Below are 20552 nucleotides of genomic sequence, written 5' to 3' on the forward strand. Positions count from 1 at the left end.
TATGCCTTGATATATTCTATAGGTAGAGGACCTTTGCTAATATACCTACTGTACCTCTCTTCCCCTTAATATTTCTAGCAACCTTGTCTGCTCTCTTTTCCTAAATATCTTGTCAAGAGTGATCCCAATGGAAACTTCACAGCCTCTCTCTATTGAAAGCTTTTCATATAGTTGGTTAGTTAACCTGCAACCATCTCTGGAAAGCCTAGACAGTTCTTTCAGGGCCTCACTTGATGCATCAGATGAAGCTTCCTTCATTGAGATGGACCCAAGAATGCCACCATCTAAGAGATTCTTCAGAAATTCTCAGGAGTTCAAATTTGACTTCCCCGTTTCACAATCTCCTCATACTCTTGTTCATGCTGATGAGCTCTTCTCCAATGGCTATGTCATGCCTCTCTTTGTCGATCCGTTAACGATAGAGCCTTATGAAGTCTCAGATTCAACCGCAGCCCTTCCGACCTCTTCACATCCCCCAAAAACTGTGGTTTCAGCTTGTAAACCTCGTCGCTGCTCTTCACTGAGAAGGTGCAGGAGAGCGTCAAAGCAAATAATTCAGAAGTACTTGGATTTTCTTAGGCCATTTTATCGAAGATTTCGAGGCCACAGGTCAAGTTCTAGAGCTGAAAATGTTGATTCAAAAGTTCAGGTAATGAAGAGCTGGGAATATTCAGCAGAAACATCTCCAAGAATCAGTGTAGCTAATTCTGTCGACGATTGTTGGCGAAGATCTTGTGATTCTGAGAGCTCTATTTATGAGGCAGTTCTCCATTGCAAAAGATCAAATGGTAAGTCAATCTTCACCTAGTTATGATTATCTCCTTTTTCTAATCTCAATCCTGCCATGATTGTCACTTCATAATTATCAGGGTTTTTGAACATTCTTTGGTATTTGTTTTTTTCAGGGAAATAAATCGAGGTTGCTGTACAAAGGAGTCGAAAAGAAGAAAAGAAAGCAGCAATGTTGATATTCACATGGGAAAGAAAATGAGAGAGGAATAAAGAAAGATCAGCAACCACTTGTTTCTTGTTCTTTTCTTCTACTCTTCTGTGAGGATAATGTAAATTTGTTTTCTCATTAAGAAATATTTAGAAGTTGCGTGGATGGTCGGGCCATGAGGGAGAGAAAAGAAGAAGAAGAAGAAGAATTTAAGGATAAATTTTAAATTTTGTTTTTTTTTTGTCTTCTCCTTCATGGGAGAAAAGCTACCAGCGACAAAGACTCTCTCCCTTATTTCTGTATAGTTTTCTTTTAATGGAAACAGGATTATTCTATTCATTAAATATCTCCATTATTTTTCAATTCTATTATTGTTTCAAATTTCAAATTCCACAAGTTGTCTTCAGGGCACCCTTTTCTTTTAGATTTGTACCATACTATCATTGCCTTTAAGAATTATCGATAAACATTTTCAGATGTCTAAATGCCTGCACTGCACCATGTTGTTGAGCCTTCCAGGACAACGACGGTCGAGAAAGCCCTACTAGGATTAGCCTGATGGAAAGGGATGAATTAACCTTAGGGATATAAAGTTGAGGTGCCCTTCCTAGGTTCAATCTTTTTACCAGGTATAGCTTGGATTTATGGGTGTTTTACTCGGTGAATTTACTTACTGTTGTTGCTTAATTGTTTAGGCAAAAAGAAAATGGGAAAAAAGAAAGAAAGAAGAACTGCTGGTGTTGCTCGACCGTTGCGGTACTTAGATTACATAATCAAATAAATTTGATTTTTTTTCTTCAACACGCTTGCTTGTAGATAGTATCTTCTCAACGACTTTAACTTGTGCAATTAAATGTTGAAGAATTCAACGTTAGTTTAATATGAAGGATTTTCAATTGGCGTGGAATGCAACCACTGGAGAAGTTAATCTATAACAATTTGACCATATTTAACTCTCATTCTGTAAGGAAGTTCTTCCAAGATTTCTTGAAATTAGATATCTGGTAGGAAAATTGAATTTGCAGTTACAGGCGGATTCTAGTTCGGCTTTGTGTCTCTGTCAGAACTGGTATCAGACTATTTTTCTTTCTCTGTTTCTCACAAGCTAGATTTTCTTTCTTTCTTTATTTTTTTTGTCCTGTCCCAGCTGCCATTCTTTTCTTACACCTGCAAAATGCCTAATTTTAACTTTTAAATCTACGAGCTGAAGATTATCTGACATGACCTGGGACACAAATCAAAGAACATAAGTTAGGCATGCCAAATTTTTACTGATTGATTAAGCTTTGACTGCTGATTATTCGAATATCATCAGGCAAGTTCTTGATTCCCACTAAAAAAAAGACAAAGTTTGATCGATTTTTTGACAGTCGACAGGTTTTGGATCAGAAATTCTTCAACATTATTGATAGATATTTCTCCGGCAAGCAGGTCTCCTGATGGTGAAATAGAACGGAATATATGCTGCAGGAGACCAACGTTTACTTATTCTATGAGGAAAACTTCCATTCTTTTCTTGTGTGTAGCATGGTGCCAACAGATCAAGTAAAGACTAAAGCAAGGTGTAATGAAGGTGAAAATTCCAAGGAAAGTAAACACTTGCTTCATTCTTGAGCAAACTCCATTCCTTGGCAAACTCCATTCCTTGAGGCTGATTTTTCTAGCACAATCATTGGAATGGGCTCTTGTCGTGCCCATATCTTTGCAGCAGTTTTGTAGCATGCATTTCTCTGTTCTCTATAATTGTGCAGTGACAGCCTCTTTCTTGACCAAATTGAAAAAAGTTGATCCATAATGACCAAAGTTGGGAATTATCATAGATGGTGCTAACTCATTACTAAAAGAAAGCTAGAGTTGCAGCTACATCATTTGATAATGTTTAGCTCTCACAAGTTTTGTCTTGGATCCAAGCAACCACTATTCTTTTGTGCAGATCTATGGGATTCTGCACTTGATAAGTTTTGTGCAGAAACATTGTTACCAAGTCCACTCCTAGCCAGTAGAATATAACAAACAAGGAAAAACTAGGCTAAATCATGATCTTAAACCATGTCTAATTATATCTGAAATCCTAACCAAGCAGAGTTTTAAATAATGGCTGTTACATATAGCGCAGCGACCATTATTTGCTAAAATCGGGGCATCTCTTCACAAGACCAGTGGCTATAACGCTTTTTTTAAAGTATGCAAACACTAACAAGTGATTTGATGAGTGCATTTTTTATTTATTAGACCAATCTTCAGGGATCATTCTATCTGGTATAACGCTGAGAAATGAGAGTTCCTGGTCCCCTCAGAAATGGCTTCCAATCTGCTTTTCAAGGGTAATATTATATTTTTTATGGGACACATTTTTAATGAGGGTAAAAACAACTTTTAATCTTTGACTTGTGCTGTGAAATGTCTAAGATACTTTAAAAAATTGAATTTTCTTGGCCTTTTCTGCTTCTTGACACAATGTAGTTACTAAAATGTTGAAATTGATTGCACACGCCATTGTTTAGGATGCACTCAAACCCGTTGAGAGGTGTAAGTGGCGCCTCCAAGTGGTTGAAAACCACATTTCGAGGCGGTGTTCCACGCGTTTTGTCGCTCCCTTAACAATGGTGAATCGCGTGAAGCTTCAATGATGTATTAACCTTAAAAAAACATCAAAATAGTATGTTATTTGTTAATTTTATTATATTTGATTTTTTTTCTTTTAATTATATCAAATTTAATATTTTTTTTTTAATTTCATCCTTTAACATTTGATTTTTATATCAAATTTATCTTTTTATTTATGATATTTCAAGTTTGACCCTCAATATTTTTATTTTTAATTTTTATTCTTGGCTCTAGTATCCTATGTAATTTCTTTTCAAATTTATCCTTGGATCCATGATCTTATTTTTAATTTTTTTCATATTTGATCCTCATTCTTTTGATTTTTTTTTTGTTTTGGATTCTTTTGTGAATTTGATTTTTTTTTTCAATTTTTTTTTCAATTCAAAATCTGATGATATTTAAGGTTTGTCCCTTAATGTTTTGATTTCTAATTTTGATTTTTAGCCCTATTATCAATTTTTAATTTGTTTTCAATTTCATCCTTAGATCCATAATTTTGATTTTTTTAATTTGATTCATATTGTCTTGATTTTTATTTTTTTTTTATTATGGATTCATTTGTTAATTTGATCCCTTTTTTTTTTCAATTTTGCCCTTCAATTCAAAATTTCAAGTTGTCCTCTCATTTTTTTCTTCCAAATGAGGTTCTTTTTCTCTTAATTGCTATTTTTTTATTTTTTATTTTTTTTATTTCATTAGTCGACATTTGATTTATTGGGATTTGGTCTTCTTAGTTTTTCCTATTTTTTCCAGGCCTTACCTAAGAGTTAATCTAGGACAGATATCGGGTCACAGGTTGAGTTGGGTTGACTCGAGTGAACCCAAGTCAATCAATTTTTTTTTATATAAAAAAGTAAAGATGATACCATTTTGAAAAAAAAAAGAAGGAAAATGGTCAATGGGTTTTGACCCTATTTTAATTGAATTTGCCCCAGGTTAATAAGGACATGGGCAACCTGGGTTTTTGATTGTTTTAGACCGGATTAATTCTCCCTCAATTTCCTTTGAAACTCGGCCAAGTCTAAGCCCTATGTCACTTAGTTCACGGGTCAACCCATAAAATCAAGCTAAGTTTTATAATAGTGGCTTTCCAGATGTAGTACATCCAGTTTAGTCACTAGCTAAGGTCATGAGTTTGAAAAGTTAACATGGATTGCTATTATTTTCTTTTCCAATTATATTCTTTAAAGTTGTTCGTTTTGAAAAATAAACTTCTTTAGATGGCCAAGCGAAGACCAACTATCTAGTTAGATGTAAAATTCAATCCATTATAGAGTATCCTAACCGAGCATAGCTGGCCAAATATAGGCCATCAGGGTTGAAGCAGAATTTGGCTACGATTGAAGGGTTTATCACATGTCAGAAGGTAGGATAGGGAGACAATGGCAAAATGTGCTAGGAGAAGTTCAAAGCTTGATTACACTGATTTTTCTGTTCCTATCTACTTCCTTTTGTTTTTCTAGTTGGATTTTCTGCTTCTTCACAAAAGCAAGGGTAACTTCATAACTTTTGTTTCTCGTATAGCTGTGGGGACCGAGACATCATGCATGCTACTTGTCGCTGCTATCAATTCTTTGGTAATTGTATCTACCAGCAAGACACTCCATGTCATAATAACAGTACTGGTTTTCATCTAGACATTGCATATAGATTCAAAGATGAGGACATGTGGCTTCTTCAATTATGTCCTCGGATGTTTAGGACGCTGGATTCAATGTGAAAACTGAACCTTGTTATAGAAGGACAAATGACCAACAAACAAATTACACGGCTGGTTGCGTGGTCGATTTAGGACTGCGCAGATCAGCGGACAGAATTCACACTCAACAGCATTGCAGACCAGCAATCATGGAGATATTAAACATTGATTCTTAGCTAATACTGACCAAAATTTTCATGGCAAACATGTTTCCTTTCTAGCCTCGTAGAGGTATAGCCTTGTGGGCACTGGCTGCAACTAAAGTAACAGTACAATGATGAACATGGTATAAATGTTTGAACATGATAGAGAATTAAGATGTGTTAACAGTCATAATGATATCTGATTATGGTGGTCAAAATTCGCTACATGGTTATTCCTTTAAGAAGTATTATTCCACGTTCGAGCTCATAGCCCTGCGATAGGTTTTGTCTAGAAAACGTGCCTCTTGAAGAGAAAGAGGTGGTATGGGAAACAAAAAAGTTGTCTAAGCCCTGGACTCCTAGCCACCGTGGATGTTAGTATCATCATAGCCCTTCTAGTCGAGGGGCTTAAGGATCCAAGAACATGTAGTAGCCCATGTTCCCTAGATAGGATGATGTTGACCAAAATCCACTAGACCCCTCAAGAAGTATTGTTCCCATTAGAGCTCATAACCTTGCAGTGGGTTTTACTTTGAAAAGGCATATTGCCTACAGCTCCTTGCTGACGTGGGATATTGTATCATCAATACCCATTCCGGTTTCATGCAAATATAGAGAAATGAAGCATGTAATGACAAGAAACCAACAAAAATGAACTTAATTTTTTTTATTAACATTGATGTCTGGATCAGTTTGCACGTATCTTGACAAATATCATAAATCTTCAAATTAACGATCATGTAAACCTCCAGTGGCTCTAATGAGACTCGAACTCGTGACCGTTGAGGAGCAAACCCAAAACCTGAGTAATTGAGCTAACCTTCAGGGTTAAATGATAAATGACCAACTTAATTGATCATACCTAATTACAACTAAGTATTTTCGGTTCGATCCAGTTTTTTTATCAAAATAAACAACCAAACCAAAAAAAAAATTTAGTTTTTGAACCGAACTGAAAACCGAGTAATTTCAGTTCGGTTTATTTTTCCCCTTCCAAACCGGTTCGAACCAAAATTATTTTGGTTGGGTTTTTTCTGGGCTTTTTATTAACCATATTTTTCAGCACTTTTATTTTTGTATTTGCTTCCATTTTCCAGAAAATCAACTTCAATTTTTGTTTTGATAGATCCTTGCCTAGAAGTTAAACCCAATAAAAAAATACACAAAACAAAAGGAAAGAAGTATTTTGACTGCAAAAAAAACAAAGAGAAAATCAAAAGTTATTGAAATGTAAAATCATTATTATTTGAATCAAAGAAAACCAACCATCCATCTTTATCTTCTTTACATGGGAGAAGTCACTTCTCTTCTTGTTTTAACTAATTAAATTCCCTCTCAACATTTCTCTTTTTAAAAACTCTTATGCTAGCCTTCTAATCGGCTTAGATACCTTTTTTTTATTCAATTTCTTGCCTGGGTTTAGAGCATGGAGAAAAAAAAGACAGATTTGAGAGATGAAAAATAGAGAGCAAGGAGAGGGGGCGGCTGAGAATGTTGATTTAAGTTTAGGGTTAGAAGAAAATATGTTATTTATACATGTTATATCCACATAACTCTTTAACATATCTACCATTGTGACAGCAGTAAACTTATAATTAAAAGGATTAACATAGTTTAAATCAATTTATTTTTTAGCACTCTTCATATTTACTTTGCACTCATCATCTAATTATCAATAAGAATAATATTGATAATACAATCACTACCATTATTGTCATTGTCTAATGTAACATAATCATCATTAAAATAAATATAATAAATTAGTGATTTGGGACATGGCTATGATGGCAAGACCTTATCCTTAATTTTAAAACACGAGGCATTGGACCAAAAAAATTGGTGATCAATTATAAGTATAAGCATGTTCAAAAACAAATTGACTGAAATGGGCCCAAAAAATCATCTCGTACACTTGATGAGTCTATGTAAGATCATATTGATCCATCCTATATTTGCTCATATCATGAAAAAAATGGTATCCTAAAAAAAATAAAAGAATAAATCCACACATACATCAACTCAAACATAGAAATTAAAATTTAAATAACAAATGAATATTTAGAATTAATATTTATAATTCAAGATTAATTTTATGTTTTTCACAAATATTTACATTTATAAATAAAAAAAATATTGTCATTACAAATGACTTCACTTCTTAAAGGCGGTTAACTAGATAGTCAGATAAGTAGATTATAAGAGTATTGTTGGGGGCACTCGAATCCACGGGTCAAAATTCTTATACACAACAAAAAAAAACAATATATTTTAAGAATATTATCATATATCAACCATTCCCGTATTTCTTTTAATTTCTCAGGACAAGACCCATTTAAAGATAGTGTCAATCTTGAGTTGATTTTTAGATAAACAAGAATAATCAATACATGATATTAAAGAAATAAATCACATCCTAGGAATATAATAACCTTGTGATGAAAACTTTAGTCATATATGCTAATCGATTCCATTTCCCACTAAGAAAATACAAAGAACATATCTCGAGATTGAACCTTACCACCCTGAGTTCATTTGCAAATAATAGAAATAATTAAAATACAAAAACAAATTTAAAATCACACATAAAAAAATAGGCCATATATTAATCAGTTTTATTATCTATGAAATAACATTCAAAGGACAAGGCTCGATATCAAACCATATCTTCTTGGATTGATTGGTGAATAATAGAAACAATGAACACATAATTTTTTTTTAAAAAATCACATGTTATAAAGGGTCATGTATTAATTGGCCATATTACATTATAATGATAGAGCCTAATATTAGACCATACCATACTCAGTTACTCCACGAGTGATAGAAAAGACTTGCCAGTTGGCCCGTGCTTTGACATAGATTGATAAAAAAGAAAACTTAACAAAAAAAATGAATTTTCAATCATTCCCAATGTATTTTTTAGATATTAAAAAAATAATTGTAAATCAAAAGGTTGATGAATATATTTAATTCATTTAGGTAATTAATCTCAAATAAAATTAAATACCCTAGGCACCCCCCCACATGCACAGATATATATATATATATATATATTTCATTAATCTAAAATAATATTTAAATTTTTAATTCATCAGTATTTAAAATTTAGACGATATTTTATTTAAAAAATTATAATTATTATAATTCATACATTTTAATTAATCTCAAATAATTAATCACAACATAGTTTTCAAGTGTGGCAAGAACTTCTTTAATGTCTCAAAATTATTTTCTTACAAAAATTCCTTATTTATCGTAGTTATACAAGAAAATGAGGGCTTATGGTATTTAATGGTAGATTGTTTTGGGAGTTTCCATACTCCTTAAGAAAACTAAAGGGCAACAACTATTACAAAGATTCTCATGTTTATTTAGGAGAGTTAACGTCGGTTTTATGCTAATTTTTTCTAATGCATAATTTTACATTAATAAACATAGTTTTTGATCCGACTGTTGGATCGAGCTGAAATTTTACCATAAATTGCTAAAGATCTTGTTTTATATTGGTTTAAAGTTTCAAATCAATCAGACATAAAAAAGACCTCACAATAAGGTCCAAGAGCTATTATGTAGGAATTTTTATTATTTTCCTAGTTGATTTGAGATTATTTTTTTATTTTATATAGAACTCTTTTTTTTTTCCCATAATTTTTTAGGATGCCTTTTTTTTACCTAGTATAATAGTGATATTTAGCTTATACTTAAGGTTTTGCATTTGAGCCTTGGATTATTGAATAATCCAGGAAAACATTGAACAAGGAAATTTGGATTCTAGAGTAATTATGTCTACCGTCTAGGTTTATCCTATCGAGCATAACTCTCAATCCGACTGTTGGATCAGACTGAAATTTTACCAGAAGTCTCTAGACATATTGTCATACTTTGAGTTAAAACTCTAAGTCAATTAGAGTTTGGTAAGGTGTTGCGTTACATGTCAGTAGATGTAATATGTTTTTTGTTATTTGTTGCCTTTTGACTTGTGGATTTTATATTTAGGGAGGATTCTCTTTATAATAATGCAAGGATATCCAAAAAATAATTTTAGAAGTTTTACTAGTTTTACAAGAATCTTTAGTGGACAACAACATAGTTTTCAAGTGTAGCAAGAATTCTTACATTATTAGAAAAAAAATTTGAAAAAAAAGAAGCTAATAACCCTATGGTTGTAAAGCAAACCCAAGTACAAGTTAAATAACCCAATTTATACTAAATAAAAAAATATCTTAAAAAATTATGAAAATAATAATAAAAGAGTTCTAAATAAAATAAAAAAAGAATCATAAATCAACTACAAAATCAATACAAATTCTCATGTAGTAGCTTCTAAACCTTATCACAAGGTTTTTTCTATGTTCGATTGATCTAAACTTTTAACTTAGTATAAAACCATACCCTCAAAAACTTTTAATAAAATTACAACTTGATCCAATAGTTGAATAAAAAATTATACTTGTTGGTTTAAAACAATATAATAAAAAAAATCAATCCAAAATCAATTTTAACTCTCCTAAATAAATATAAAAATATTTGTAATAGTTGTTACCCCTTAATGTTTTATAGAAGATGGAAACTCCTAAAACATTCTACTATTAAATATCATAAACCCTTATTTTCTTGTGTATATAGAAGAAATAAGAAATCCTTGTAAGAAAATGATTTTGAAACATTGAAGCAATCATTGCCACAATTAAAAATTATATTGTTGTTCATTAAAGATCATTGTAAAATTATATAATGATGCTTTTTAAAACTTTAATTAATCTAAAATTTTAATTTAATTTTAAAAAATATATTTAAAAATTCTTCTATAAATCTCAGCGTAATCTAACCATCATTATACTTCCTAGTATAAAATTAACAATAAACACAATTATATTAAAATTTAAATTTCCTTATTCACCCTTTTATTTACCGTATCAACTTTAAAAATTATCCAGGGTTAATTTTTGAGGTTTAAAATCGACTTCTAGAGTGGCTGGGGGTGGGGCGTGACTATGCGATGGTGGGTTAGGGAAGCTGCTGGTGCTTGAACCTTTGCTCCGATGAGACTCGGGGCACTTGAGGGGTAGGAACAATTGCATCTTCTTCTTCTCTTTCTTCATATATCGGCAATGCAACTCATTGTTGCTCATGGTAAGAGATTGGATCACCTGAAGTTTCAATTTCCTTCCCTCCTATCGATCTTCTCTCTCTTCTTAGTATTGCTATTATTACTACTGTTATGTGGGGCTGTGAGATGATTTCTATGGTGGCTGGTAGTGGCGTGGAGGCTAGGTTTTGGGTTTGGTGATCGATCAAGTAGAGAGTGGCAAGGGGTTGTGTGGGTCAATTTCTGTGGTTAGAAAAATGGCAGAGATGGTGGTTGACAAAACTATGTCGGAGGAAAAGAGGATGACGAATGGAGATCAATCACTGCTAATGGTGGCCATGGTGGTCGACAAAACTATGTCGGAGATCAAATCACTGCTAATGGTGCCCATGATGGTCGACAAAACTATGTCTATCATTAGTCGCTGGGAATAGAGACGAGGAAGTTGTTGTGGCTCCAACTTCACCTAGTCTTATCAATTATGTTGTGGCACAACTAGAAATGGTAGTGCTTGTCTAAGACTCTACGTTTAGTCACATTTTCTGTACTGTATAGCACTTTAATTCTTAAAAGATGAAATCCAATGAATTAGTGTCCTCTCTACTGCAGATCAATTTATTATTTCTTAGTCCTCTACAATTGGGGTCTATGCAAGTGGTTGGAGCTTAAACCTGAACATTCAAAATCATTGAAGATCCAACCATGCTGTTCAACCTGCTATCTGCACAACCCAGATTGCTGCATTGATGAGGCACTTGGTCACCTCATCCAGCTGAAAAGGCAGGGGTTATTCTTTTCACAATTTTCTGTAAAAGTTAGGTTCTTTGATTTAGCTGGTTTTTGTTTTTTAATAAAAGCAGAAAAGTCTGTTTGCAAAAGCATAGGTATTACTGATACTCATCCTTTACAAGCATACATGTTATTATTTCTTCGGACAGCACTCTACTCTTACTGCATAAATCTTCATTTCCTCTCTGATTCATCATGCTCATTGAAACTGACATAACTGCTAGATTATGAGTTCCTTACATGACTAGGCTGAAGATTCAGAAAATGGCAAAGGACCTGCTAAGGAAGCGAAACATAAGCCTCACTGTGATGGGCATTACATAAACTTACCTAAACTCAGTGACTACTATCTGAGCTAGAAGTGGTGGGGTCTAGAGAAGATTCTATATCCTTACCATCTGAGTTTGTGAACTTAAAGTAACGTTCAATCTCTTTTTCAACCGAGCTTCGACGTCTTAGATGGAACCACTTCCTCTGGTGATGCTGTCTTGGTTTCTTGTTGCTGATAGCAATGGCAATGTCATTAGGGAAGAGGTCCTGGAGTACGAATGCGTGCACTATTGTCGATATAAGGAGAGCCGATACAGTGAGTGTGGAAACAGCAGAGAATATGACCGCAAGAACTTGGGTGACTACATTCGTGACTTCATTCGAGTACCTGATGGTCGCAATGGCAGCGCTGGTCATCGGGAAAGTGTATGCCCACCATGACAATGAAAACCTGTAGATTCAAGAGATTGTTAAATTTAGGAAAAAACCTCAGAAGCGAAATGGTAAGAGAGAGAAAAAATAACTTAAAGTGGCATTGACTTACTTGAATCCTCGGAAAAAATTAACACGGACTGCCTGCAAAATTGCCAAAAAAAGAGAGGATAGTATTGTTAAGGGATAAATCTTAAATAGCCAAATAAAGCAATATAGTCTGATCCTCTTCACACAGTCGATAGCTTATGAGAATGTACATGACAGAAATATAACGTATGATAGAAATAAGGGCATGCCCAGGGTAACTTAAGTGGCAGAGACTTGCCAGTGAGAAATAAAGGAATAGGGCAATGAAGTAAGGAATCCGTGATCCATGATCAAATGAACCTTGAATTTTTGCCCATGCCATAGAAGCCACACTTGGAGCTGCAACAAACAGAAAGAAAACTGGATGGAGCTCCTTGGGGAGTGTCTCATTTGTCGGAAGTCTCTGGTACAGAGTTACAAATAGGACTGTATAGTGAACCAACCCGACTGCAAAGAAGAATAAAGGCCCTTCTTTTAATCCCATTGATGCACCCAACAGTGCCCCCACAAAGTTCCCAACAATCGACAGATGGTTCGTAGGATTTGCCACCTTCGAAAGCCTTCTCTGTCCTCCTGACATCCACTGTCCATATATTTTAAGCTCCAAAATGAGGAATGGAGTCATGAGAACATACCAAAGCGCTGCATGCAAGTCTTTGGCAAGGGAAGGAGGCATTCCAATAGCTAAGAATAGTAGAGCTATCCATGGTGCAAAAAAGAAGTTCACTCGGATTGGGTGGTAGTACTCACAACGAACTGCTTCAAAGTAGAGAATCATTTTCAGAAGGTATATGGAACCAATAATGACTACAAGAGCAACAGCGATGCACCACAGGACAAGATTTACGTCGATGCTTATGTGGAGAAATTTTGTGGAGGCAGAGGTGGCCAGGGTTTTCCACATTATTGCTTGGCTGCCAACCCCAAGACAGATACCGTATGAAGAGATGGGAAAACGGAGAAGAAATGGCCATTTATTATCATCTGGTAGCACTATTTGTTCCAAAGGCTGTAAAGTAGCAGCATGCATGGTGTTGATCAGAAACGTTCAGCTTAACCAGCAGTAACATATGATATTTGGCAATACAAAATGCATCAATAACTACATGTGAGAAAAGAAGTTATGGAAGGAAAAGGGAAGGCTGTTATTCATCCGGATGTCTTCAATTTACAAGGACAATTCATTAAAAACCAAGGCAAAAGATAATGCGCGGAGATCATCCTAAATTGAATGAAAGATCTGACCAAACCAGATCTTTCCTATAATTAGATGATCATATCTAGATTCAAAATTCATCAGTATTTGGTGACTTCAGTGAACCTGGAAATCTAACGAGATAGAATCAGTTTATAATGCAGGCTAGGAGTGCAGCAACAGACAGATGTGCATCATAATATCATACCACAAAAAAAAGGCACAAAGTGGACATCTAGTTTCCTTTTACTGGATGATCTCAGATTACGAAGAAATTATTTTAAATGATTGGGGGAGGTAAACACTAAGAACATACCCTAAGAGTTTCCAACTCAGGCCCTTCCAACGCGTCAAAGTATCGGTCTACAGGTAAAGCATCTTTCTCTGCTTTTGGGCCAGCAGTCTTCTCTGTTGAATCATCTCGCGGCCTCACACGTACGTTTGTTATCTGCCTCTCAAGTTTCCCAGACCATGTTTTGAAAGAATCATATCTTTTATCCTTTAACTTTTTCAAGCTGGGATGGTTATTAGGATGGTTTGGAACGTCAAGTGCAACCTCAAATGCAGCAGTTCCCTTAGCCATTGGTTGAGAGTGGAATTTAACTTGCTTAGGCGGTGTATCGACAATTTTAGGTGCAGCAGAAGAATCTGGATTTCCATAAACAAAGGTTTTTTCACCGTCTTCTTTGAAAAGGACCATTTTTGCCTTCTTTGAGCTTTCTGCTGCGGGAGAAGTTGGCAAGCTGATGGAAACAGAATGCTTCCTTTGAAGGTGGATGGACTGAGATTCATCAGTTTGGTTCTCAAAGGCAGCAGTATCACTTCCCTGCTACAACCAACATAAGAAATATGTTATGCCTTTACCATCAAATCCCTGCAGAAGGAAATTAACACAAAACCACCCAAGAATTTCTGCAGAATCAGGCTAAAATGGTTCAGTAACATGTCATAATATGTGTATCATACCATAGCTGATGAACTAAAAGGTTGAGAATCACTTGGTTGAAGCTGATTGTTCAAGATTTTATTTAGTTGAATGCCATCAAAGCCATCCACTTCCTTTGATGGGATGTATTGGATGAGCGCAGGAAGTGCTTCTGGCAAAATCTGCTTCTCTAAATCTAGATTTCTGCTGTTTTCCATCATAAAAAGTTACCCTGATAGGATAGTAGAATTCAACAAAGATCAATTATTTAACAAACATATTTCATCTTTCAATCAAATTAAAAAATACCAAAACTTGTTTAAATATAAATCAGAATTAAAAAAAAAACTACAGTCAATCGATTAACCCTAAGCCAATCTTTGTATTGTAGACTCTTCAAGAACATAAATGGTTAGATGACACTGTAACTGGAACCAGCACCTAAAACACATAAATCATACCTTGCTAACTATATATTTATCCATGTTAGTCATCATTCCCATATTTGTTTATCAGGTTCATTGTCTTGAAATACTGGTGAAAAGGTCCAGGACAGTCCCATGTTTTTGGAGAATATCTCCAGACAAGCAATCCAATAGTCTTGACCAGTATGGAAAATTAAAAAAGGAAAAACTGCAGACTCTCAAAAAATAAGTAAGTTTTCCAGTTCCAACAAAAGAAGAAAAATGATCATCTTGTAAAATGTATCCCAAATACCAAGCAATTATTCTTTGATTTCACATTGAAAAGTAGAAAGGACAGGAGGAAAGCATATTGGATTTTCTTATATGGAGAAATTGATGACAAGGAAATAAAGCATCTTCATCTAGGCTAGTTCAAGATGATTTGTACATATCAGATCAAAACTGTCCATGTCAAACTCCTTACTAAAGTACATGAATCATTTCATCAAAGACCGCATATATATCACAGTATGACACCAGAAGATGACAGAGATGGAACAGTACGGTATTTTTTTTTACTAATTAGCACCACAAATCTTATCTTATCCCTGTTGAGTCGATTGCTCAGTTCAACAAATCAAAGTACAACAACCACAACTGATTTCCATTTTCAACCATAAGATGTTTCACATGCTAGAACCGAAAAAAGTACACTGACATGCTATACACACACACACACGCACACACACACGCGCACACACACGCACACACACCCCATGCACACAGATCCCAGAAATCGGTGACCACTTTAAAAAAAACATGACACGATACTTACCTCCTCAAGCAGCCACACTTGAGAAAATCGTAGTTAATCAGAAACACAGGCAGAGCTCAGATCTAAGCTAATAGAAAATCAGCAGCAAAAATCTGTGTTCTTTTTCTCCTTAAAGCAGATGGCTCCCCGAAAAAAAGCACAGGAAAACCAGACCTATGTGGATACGAGAAGGAAGAAATGAGAAAAGCTAACTCGTGTTTTTCAACAATACAGCAGTGTATATAGAGAGTCTTCAAGGCAAGCCATCCGCTAGAAAAAACAAAATGACATCAAAGCACTCTTGTTTTGATAACGAGTAGTGCTGCTTATTTGAGAATGACATGTTCATGCACATAGACAAAGCAGCTAAGTTATCAAATTCAAGCTAGCTAATTACTCCTAATCACCATATGTTAGGTAAGAACACGCTGGCCACCAACATTATTCTAGTAACAATATATATGGGAAAGAAGAGGGGGGGAAGAAAACACGGTTGAACATATTTCATTTTTATATTTATATTTATATTTATGTAACTCTAGATTTGGACTTAAATTACAAGCCTATTAGACCACTAGAATTGTAGAATTCAAGAAGCTATTCATATCGTTAATTAATCTATTGCACATTTAAGCTTAGAATAACTAAAAAGACTATTCGAAAAACTCACTTTTAAGTTCTCTAAACTTCAAGTTTAATTCCAATTAATAATAATGGTTTCAATGATTTATCGTCATTATCAACCATCCTAAAGAAAATTAATAGTATAATTTAATCACAAGGTAAGTTCGACATAGATTATAAAACATAAACAAAAATTGCTAGATTTTAAATCACATCTCTCTAGTTTACTATTATTATTTTTATAGTTGGAAAGTGATTTTAAAAAATTTTGAATTTTTTTTTTATTTTTTTACTTTAAATTAATATATTTTTAGATGGTTTTGATGTGCTGATCATATAAAAAAAATAAAAAATAAAAAATATATTATTTTAATATGTTTTAGAATGAAAAACATTTTGAAAAATAACTACTGTCACATTCTTAAATATCTTATAAAAATTCTCATTTAATTTTAATAGAAGTAATGTTATAAACAAAAATTAAAGTATCATTGATTTGATATAAAACACTGAAAAAAAATAAGATATAACATTTCGTCCTACTTCCTGATATTAAAGGGATAGTCTTATCTCGTCGTCCAGATCCATTTAGTTCAATTTCATTAGGGTATATAGCATTTATAATTAAAGATTTATTTAAAATTATGGTAAAAATTATATTTTAAAATATATTTTATTTAAAAATATATTAAAATTTATTTTTAATATCAATACATTAAAATAATTTCAAATAAAATATTTTTTGAACAACCACCGCTAAACTACCCGCACACTTATTACAACAGCCATGAGTATGTCAAAGCTTGAAAGCAGGACATCAAAGCATACCCTTCACGAAGTAGTTGCATGAGAAAGAAAAAATCCATTGAATGCTATAAATAAAGGAGTAAACACAAAAAATGGCTGCCCACAAGAAACAACAGGAAAACCTAAATAAAAATTAGCCGAGATTAACCTGGGAGATTAATTTAATAATCATTAAGTCAAATTTGGTTCCTAATCCTAGCATAGTCTTTCTAGTTAGTACAATCTTGATCTTGACATATATATATATCTTCCATATTAAGCACAAAGAGCAGGAGTGTTCTTGGATAAAATAAGCAATAAAAATAAGATAAAAATAATGTATTTAGTTAAAAATAGAGGTTAAAAATATAAAATAAATCTAATAAAATTTTAAAGTGAATTTTTATATTTTTAAAATACAAAAAGACATGTCCCTGTCGTTTTCATCTCTTTTGTATCTAAAGAACGAACCGAGAGAGAGCTCCTTTTGGAATTGGAAGGTTATGGAAAACAAGTACTCAAAACAACTAAGAAAGTGTAGCTTTGATTTTAAGTTTGTGATAAGAATTCAACAAATAATTAATGGTAAGACAGTTGATATATATTCAAATGGACCGCAAAAACAACGACATTGATAGAAGTCAAAACCAAACCGAAAACTACTTGAATGGGACGACAGATACATTCCTGTTCTAATGCGAAGCTGTTTGCAAAATTAATAATCAGAAAATTAAATCTAAGAATTTCAGTGTAAACTATATTTCTTCTATCCAATATTTAATTGTACTGAAGAAATATGAAAATATATGCAGCAATTCCATACAGGATTCAAGTGCAGAAATCCTGCATAGATCTTCTGTACACATTACTCTACTGAGAGATCCCCTGCTATAATTCTTCATTTCATTTATATCATGATCTCCATAATTTCTGCATCAAATCATGTATATCTAGGCTTTGGCTTTTGCTACACATGGAGCATCTTGCACCGTCAATCTTCGACAGTCTGGAAATTATAAAACAAGAAACCATCTTGAGTGATATAATATCTAGGCTTTGGCTTTTGCGTGTGTGTGTGTCTCTCTCTCTATATATATATATATATATATGTCAAGAACATTGATGTTTTTGGTCCCCACACACAGCCATAGATTGGATGTTGTCATTACTGACGACCAGCATGTGCAGAAGAGGGCTGTTATTATCAAGAAGACTATAATGGTGGGTTGTTTGTGTTACTGTTAATGTCAAAATAAACTGTATCAATTATTGACAAACGTGGCCACCATTTTTGATAAAGAAGCAAGAGAAGCTGTCGTTGAAACCTAGCCATCACTTGAAGAACAAAAATGAGAAAGAGTTAGTGCAGAGTCAAAAATATATAAAATATAAAAGAGAGTGAGGTATAAAAACAGCAAACAATGGCTGCTGTTACAACACTAAAAGAAAAAATGATGTTGAAAATTGCAAAAAATAAATGATTTTTTTATTATTATTATAATTTTTTTTCTATATAATTAAATGGCTTCTCCCTGAATATATATGATTTATAGAATCATATTAAATATTATATTAGTATGTTGAGTTTCTAATGGATAAGTATCAAAACATCACCCAAATTCCAAACATAGATGTCATAATTTGTTTGTTTCCAAAACCCACTATTTCGGGGAAGAAATGGGAAGTCCACAGAAGCTACATTTTCGTGACCTATAAATTGATATCTATTAGGATCATATTAAATTGCCGTTTTTATTTTAAATTATTTCTCTAATAAAAAAATCTAATAACTAGAGTTCATTATTAAGATTTTGAAAATAAAAATCTAATAAATAAAGTAACTAGTTCATTATTAAGAACATTGGTCACCAAAACTAGAAAACTAGGTGTGTAAGATTTTGGAATAGAAACCCTTTTCATCAACTCGAATAATTGATGTCTCAGGTTGCTGGTCCTCTACCTTAAAAGCTTGGTGTTTGAATTCCCCTTTCAAAGATACAAGAGTATAATTCATGCCATCCTTCTTAATCTTATATAAATTCTCTCTATCCATCCAAGTATGTTGTATCTATATCATACTACCAAAGCCTACCGAATATCAAACATTTACCTATTTATATTTACCGCATCACAATAAGTTTCATTTCTATATTTTCCAATGAAAAAATATATTTTACAGCACTGGGTTACCCTTATTTCTTTTATAACTTTAATCCATTTAAATTTATAATTAAAGTATATATTAGCAGTATATTTTCCAATGAAAAAATATATTTTACAGCACTGGGTTACCCTTATTTCTTTTATAACTTTAATCCATTTAAATTTATAATTAAAGTATATATTAGCAGTATATTTTCCAATAATATTTTTACAATTATCATTATCAATACTCAAATTAAAAATATTATTATTTATAGTGCATCAAGTATGAAATAACTTGTTTCGTTACGAAATTTCAACAACTTTTGGTGTTAACAACATGTTAATATTAGCTAGAACTTTTTGATTATGAGAGTACTGATCTATGTGAATATAATGGAAATGATAAAAAAAAAATATTTATATGACAACGACAACGATGTAACTATGAGAGTGTGATTCAACTAGTCAGGTTCTAACTTTGCTTACTAGAGGTCACTAATTCGAACCCCATAAACCTCAAAGTTACTAGATAATTATATGATTATTAACTTCAAGATCTGTGGAATTAGTCAAAATATACGTAAACTGGTTCAAACACTCATATTAATAAAAAAAATACATTGTATAATAATAATAAAAAAAAACTTATCCCTCGTCATTATCAACATCATTATCATTATAAATATTTTTTGTCATCTTCATTAGATTTGCGTATATCACCCTCGTCATCAAAAAGTTCTAGCTAAGATTAACGTCCTTCAATCATGTCGATTTATTAATTTCTAGCTCATCTTACTGAGGTGATATTATAAACGAGGGTAGTCTGTTCACCCATCATAATATTAAAAATTGAGTTGACTTGGGATATAAATTATAAATTTTAGAAGAATGGAAACAAATCTAAAGAACATCAAAACTAAGAAGAATCAAAGTAACTTTCCCTTAAAAGTTACCATGCAAGTAAGCTAAAACCTGAGAATTACATGACCATAAAATTCGACAACGAGCGATTATGGTGTGGTGTCTGGTATCAGCACATCCGTACATGGCATAGTGAATGGTTCGAGTTTTTTCTCTTCTTTTATTTTTAAGGGATCGTGCATGGTGTTCGTGAATGGCCTAACTTTCTTGGGATAACTACAAATCAGTACACAATCTTTGTATTCATTAACAAACCTCTCCTTGACAGCTCAAACCTTGCTAGTGAAGTTTTTCCTCTCTTCTACAAAGCTCGTTGATTGATTCAAGTGTATGCTCTCCTCCGGCACACAATCTTCTGGCTGATCCAGACATGTTGAATAGACATTATCATATTCATCATCAAAACTATATATACTCTCATTCTAGAAGAAAAAAAAATCAAATCTAAAATGTTTAGTTGATTGAAAATATCAAAAGAAAACACGGATAATATTCCATTAGGAGTCTTACTTGAAATAGTGGTTCATGAAACGGAGTAGTTTAGGTATTGTTTATTTTTACGTTTAAGATTGTATTTGGGTGCGTTTTAATCATTGATATTTTCTAACGTGGTGAAGTTAAAATAAAAAAAATTATTATAATGTATTATCAAACGAAAAAACTTTTCGCTATGTGCACA

General features: G+C 33.0%; 2 protein-coding genes and 1 long non-coding RNA gene across 3 annotated transcripts; 2 read left to right on the top strand and 1 right to left on the bottom strand.

Moving 5' to 3' along the window:
- On the top strand, positions 1-1284 carry LOC133675638 (probable membrane-associated kinase regulator 6). Its single transcript, XM_062097068.1, has 2 exons — positions 1-788; positions 906-1284. Exons 1-2 carry the CDS (start codon positions 128-130, stop codon positions 911-913), a joined length of 669 nt encoding a protein of 222 aa, XP_061953052.1. The 5' UTR covers positions 1-127; the 3' UTR covers positions 914-1284.
- An 8976-nt stretch (positions 1285-10260) lies between these two features.
- LOC133675707 (uncharacterized) lies at positions 10261-11415 on the top strand. The gene is made up of 2 exons (XR_009835458.1): positions 10261-10982; positions 11088-11415. It is a non-coding gene; the product is annotated as an uncharacterized LOC133675707 (long non-coding RNA).
- Positions 11416-11426: 11 nt separating this feature from the next.
- On the bottom strand, positions 11427-15726 carry LOC133675706 (S-type anion channel SLAH2-like). Its single transcript, XM_062097166.1, has 6 exons — positions 15419-15726; positions 14221-14411; positions 13571-14080; positions 12294-13068; positions 12082-12109; positions 11427-11988 (listed from the first exon to the last, which is right to left on the bottom strand). The coding sequence occupies exons 2-6, from the start codon at positions 14398-14400 to the stop codon at positions 11604-11606; spliced, it is 1878 nt and encodes a 625-aa protein (XP_061953150.1). The 5' UTR covers positions 14401-14411; positions 15419-15726; the 3' UTR covers positions 11427-11603.
- Positions 15727-20552: the final 4826 nt, after the last annotated feature.

This window comes from Populus nigra, chromosome 16 (assembly GCF_951802175.1).
Source record: "Populus nigra chromosome 16, ddPopNigr1.1, whole genome shotgun sequence".
In the NCBI taxonomy this organism is placed as follows: domain Eukaryota; kingdom Viridiplantae; phylum Streptophyta; class Magnoliopsida; order Malpighiales; family Salicaceae; genus Populus; species Populus nigra.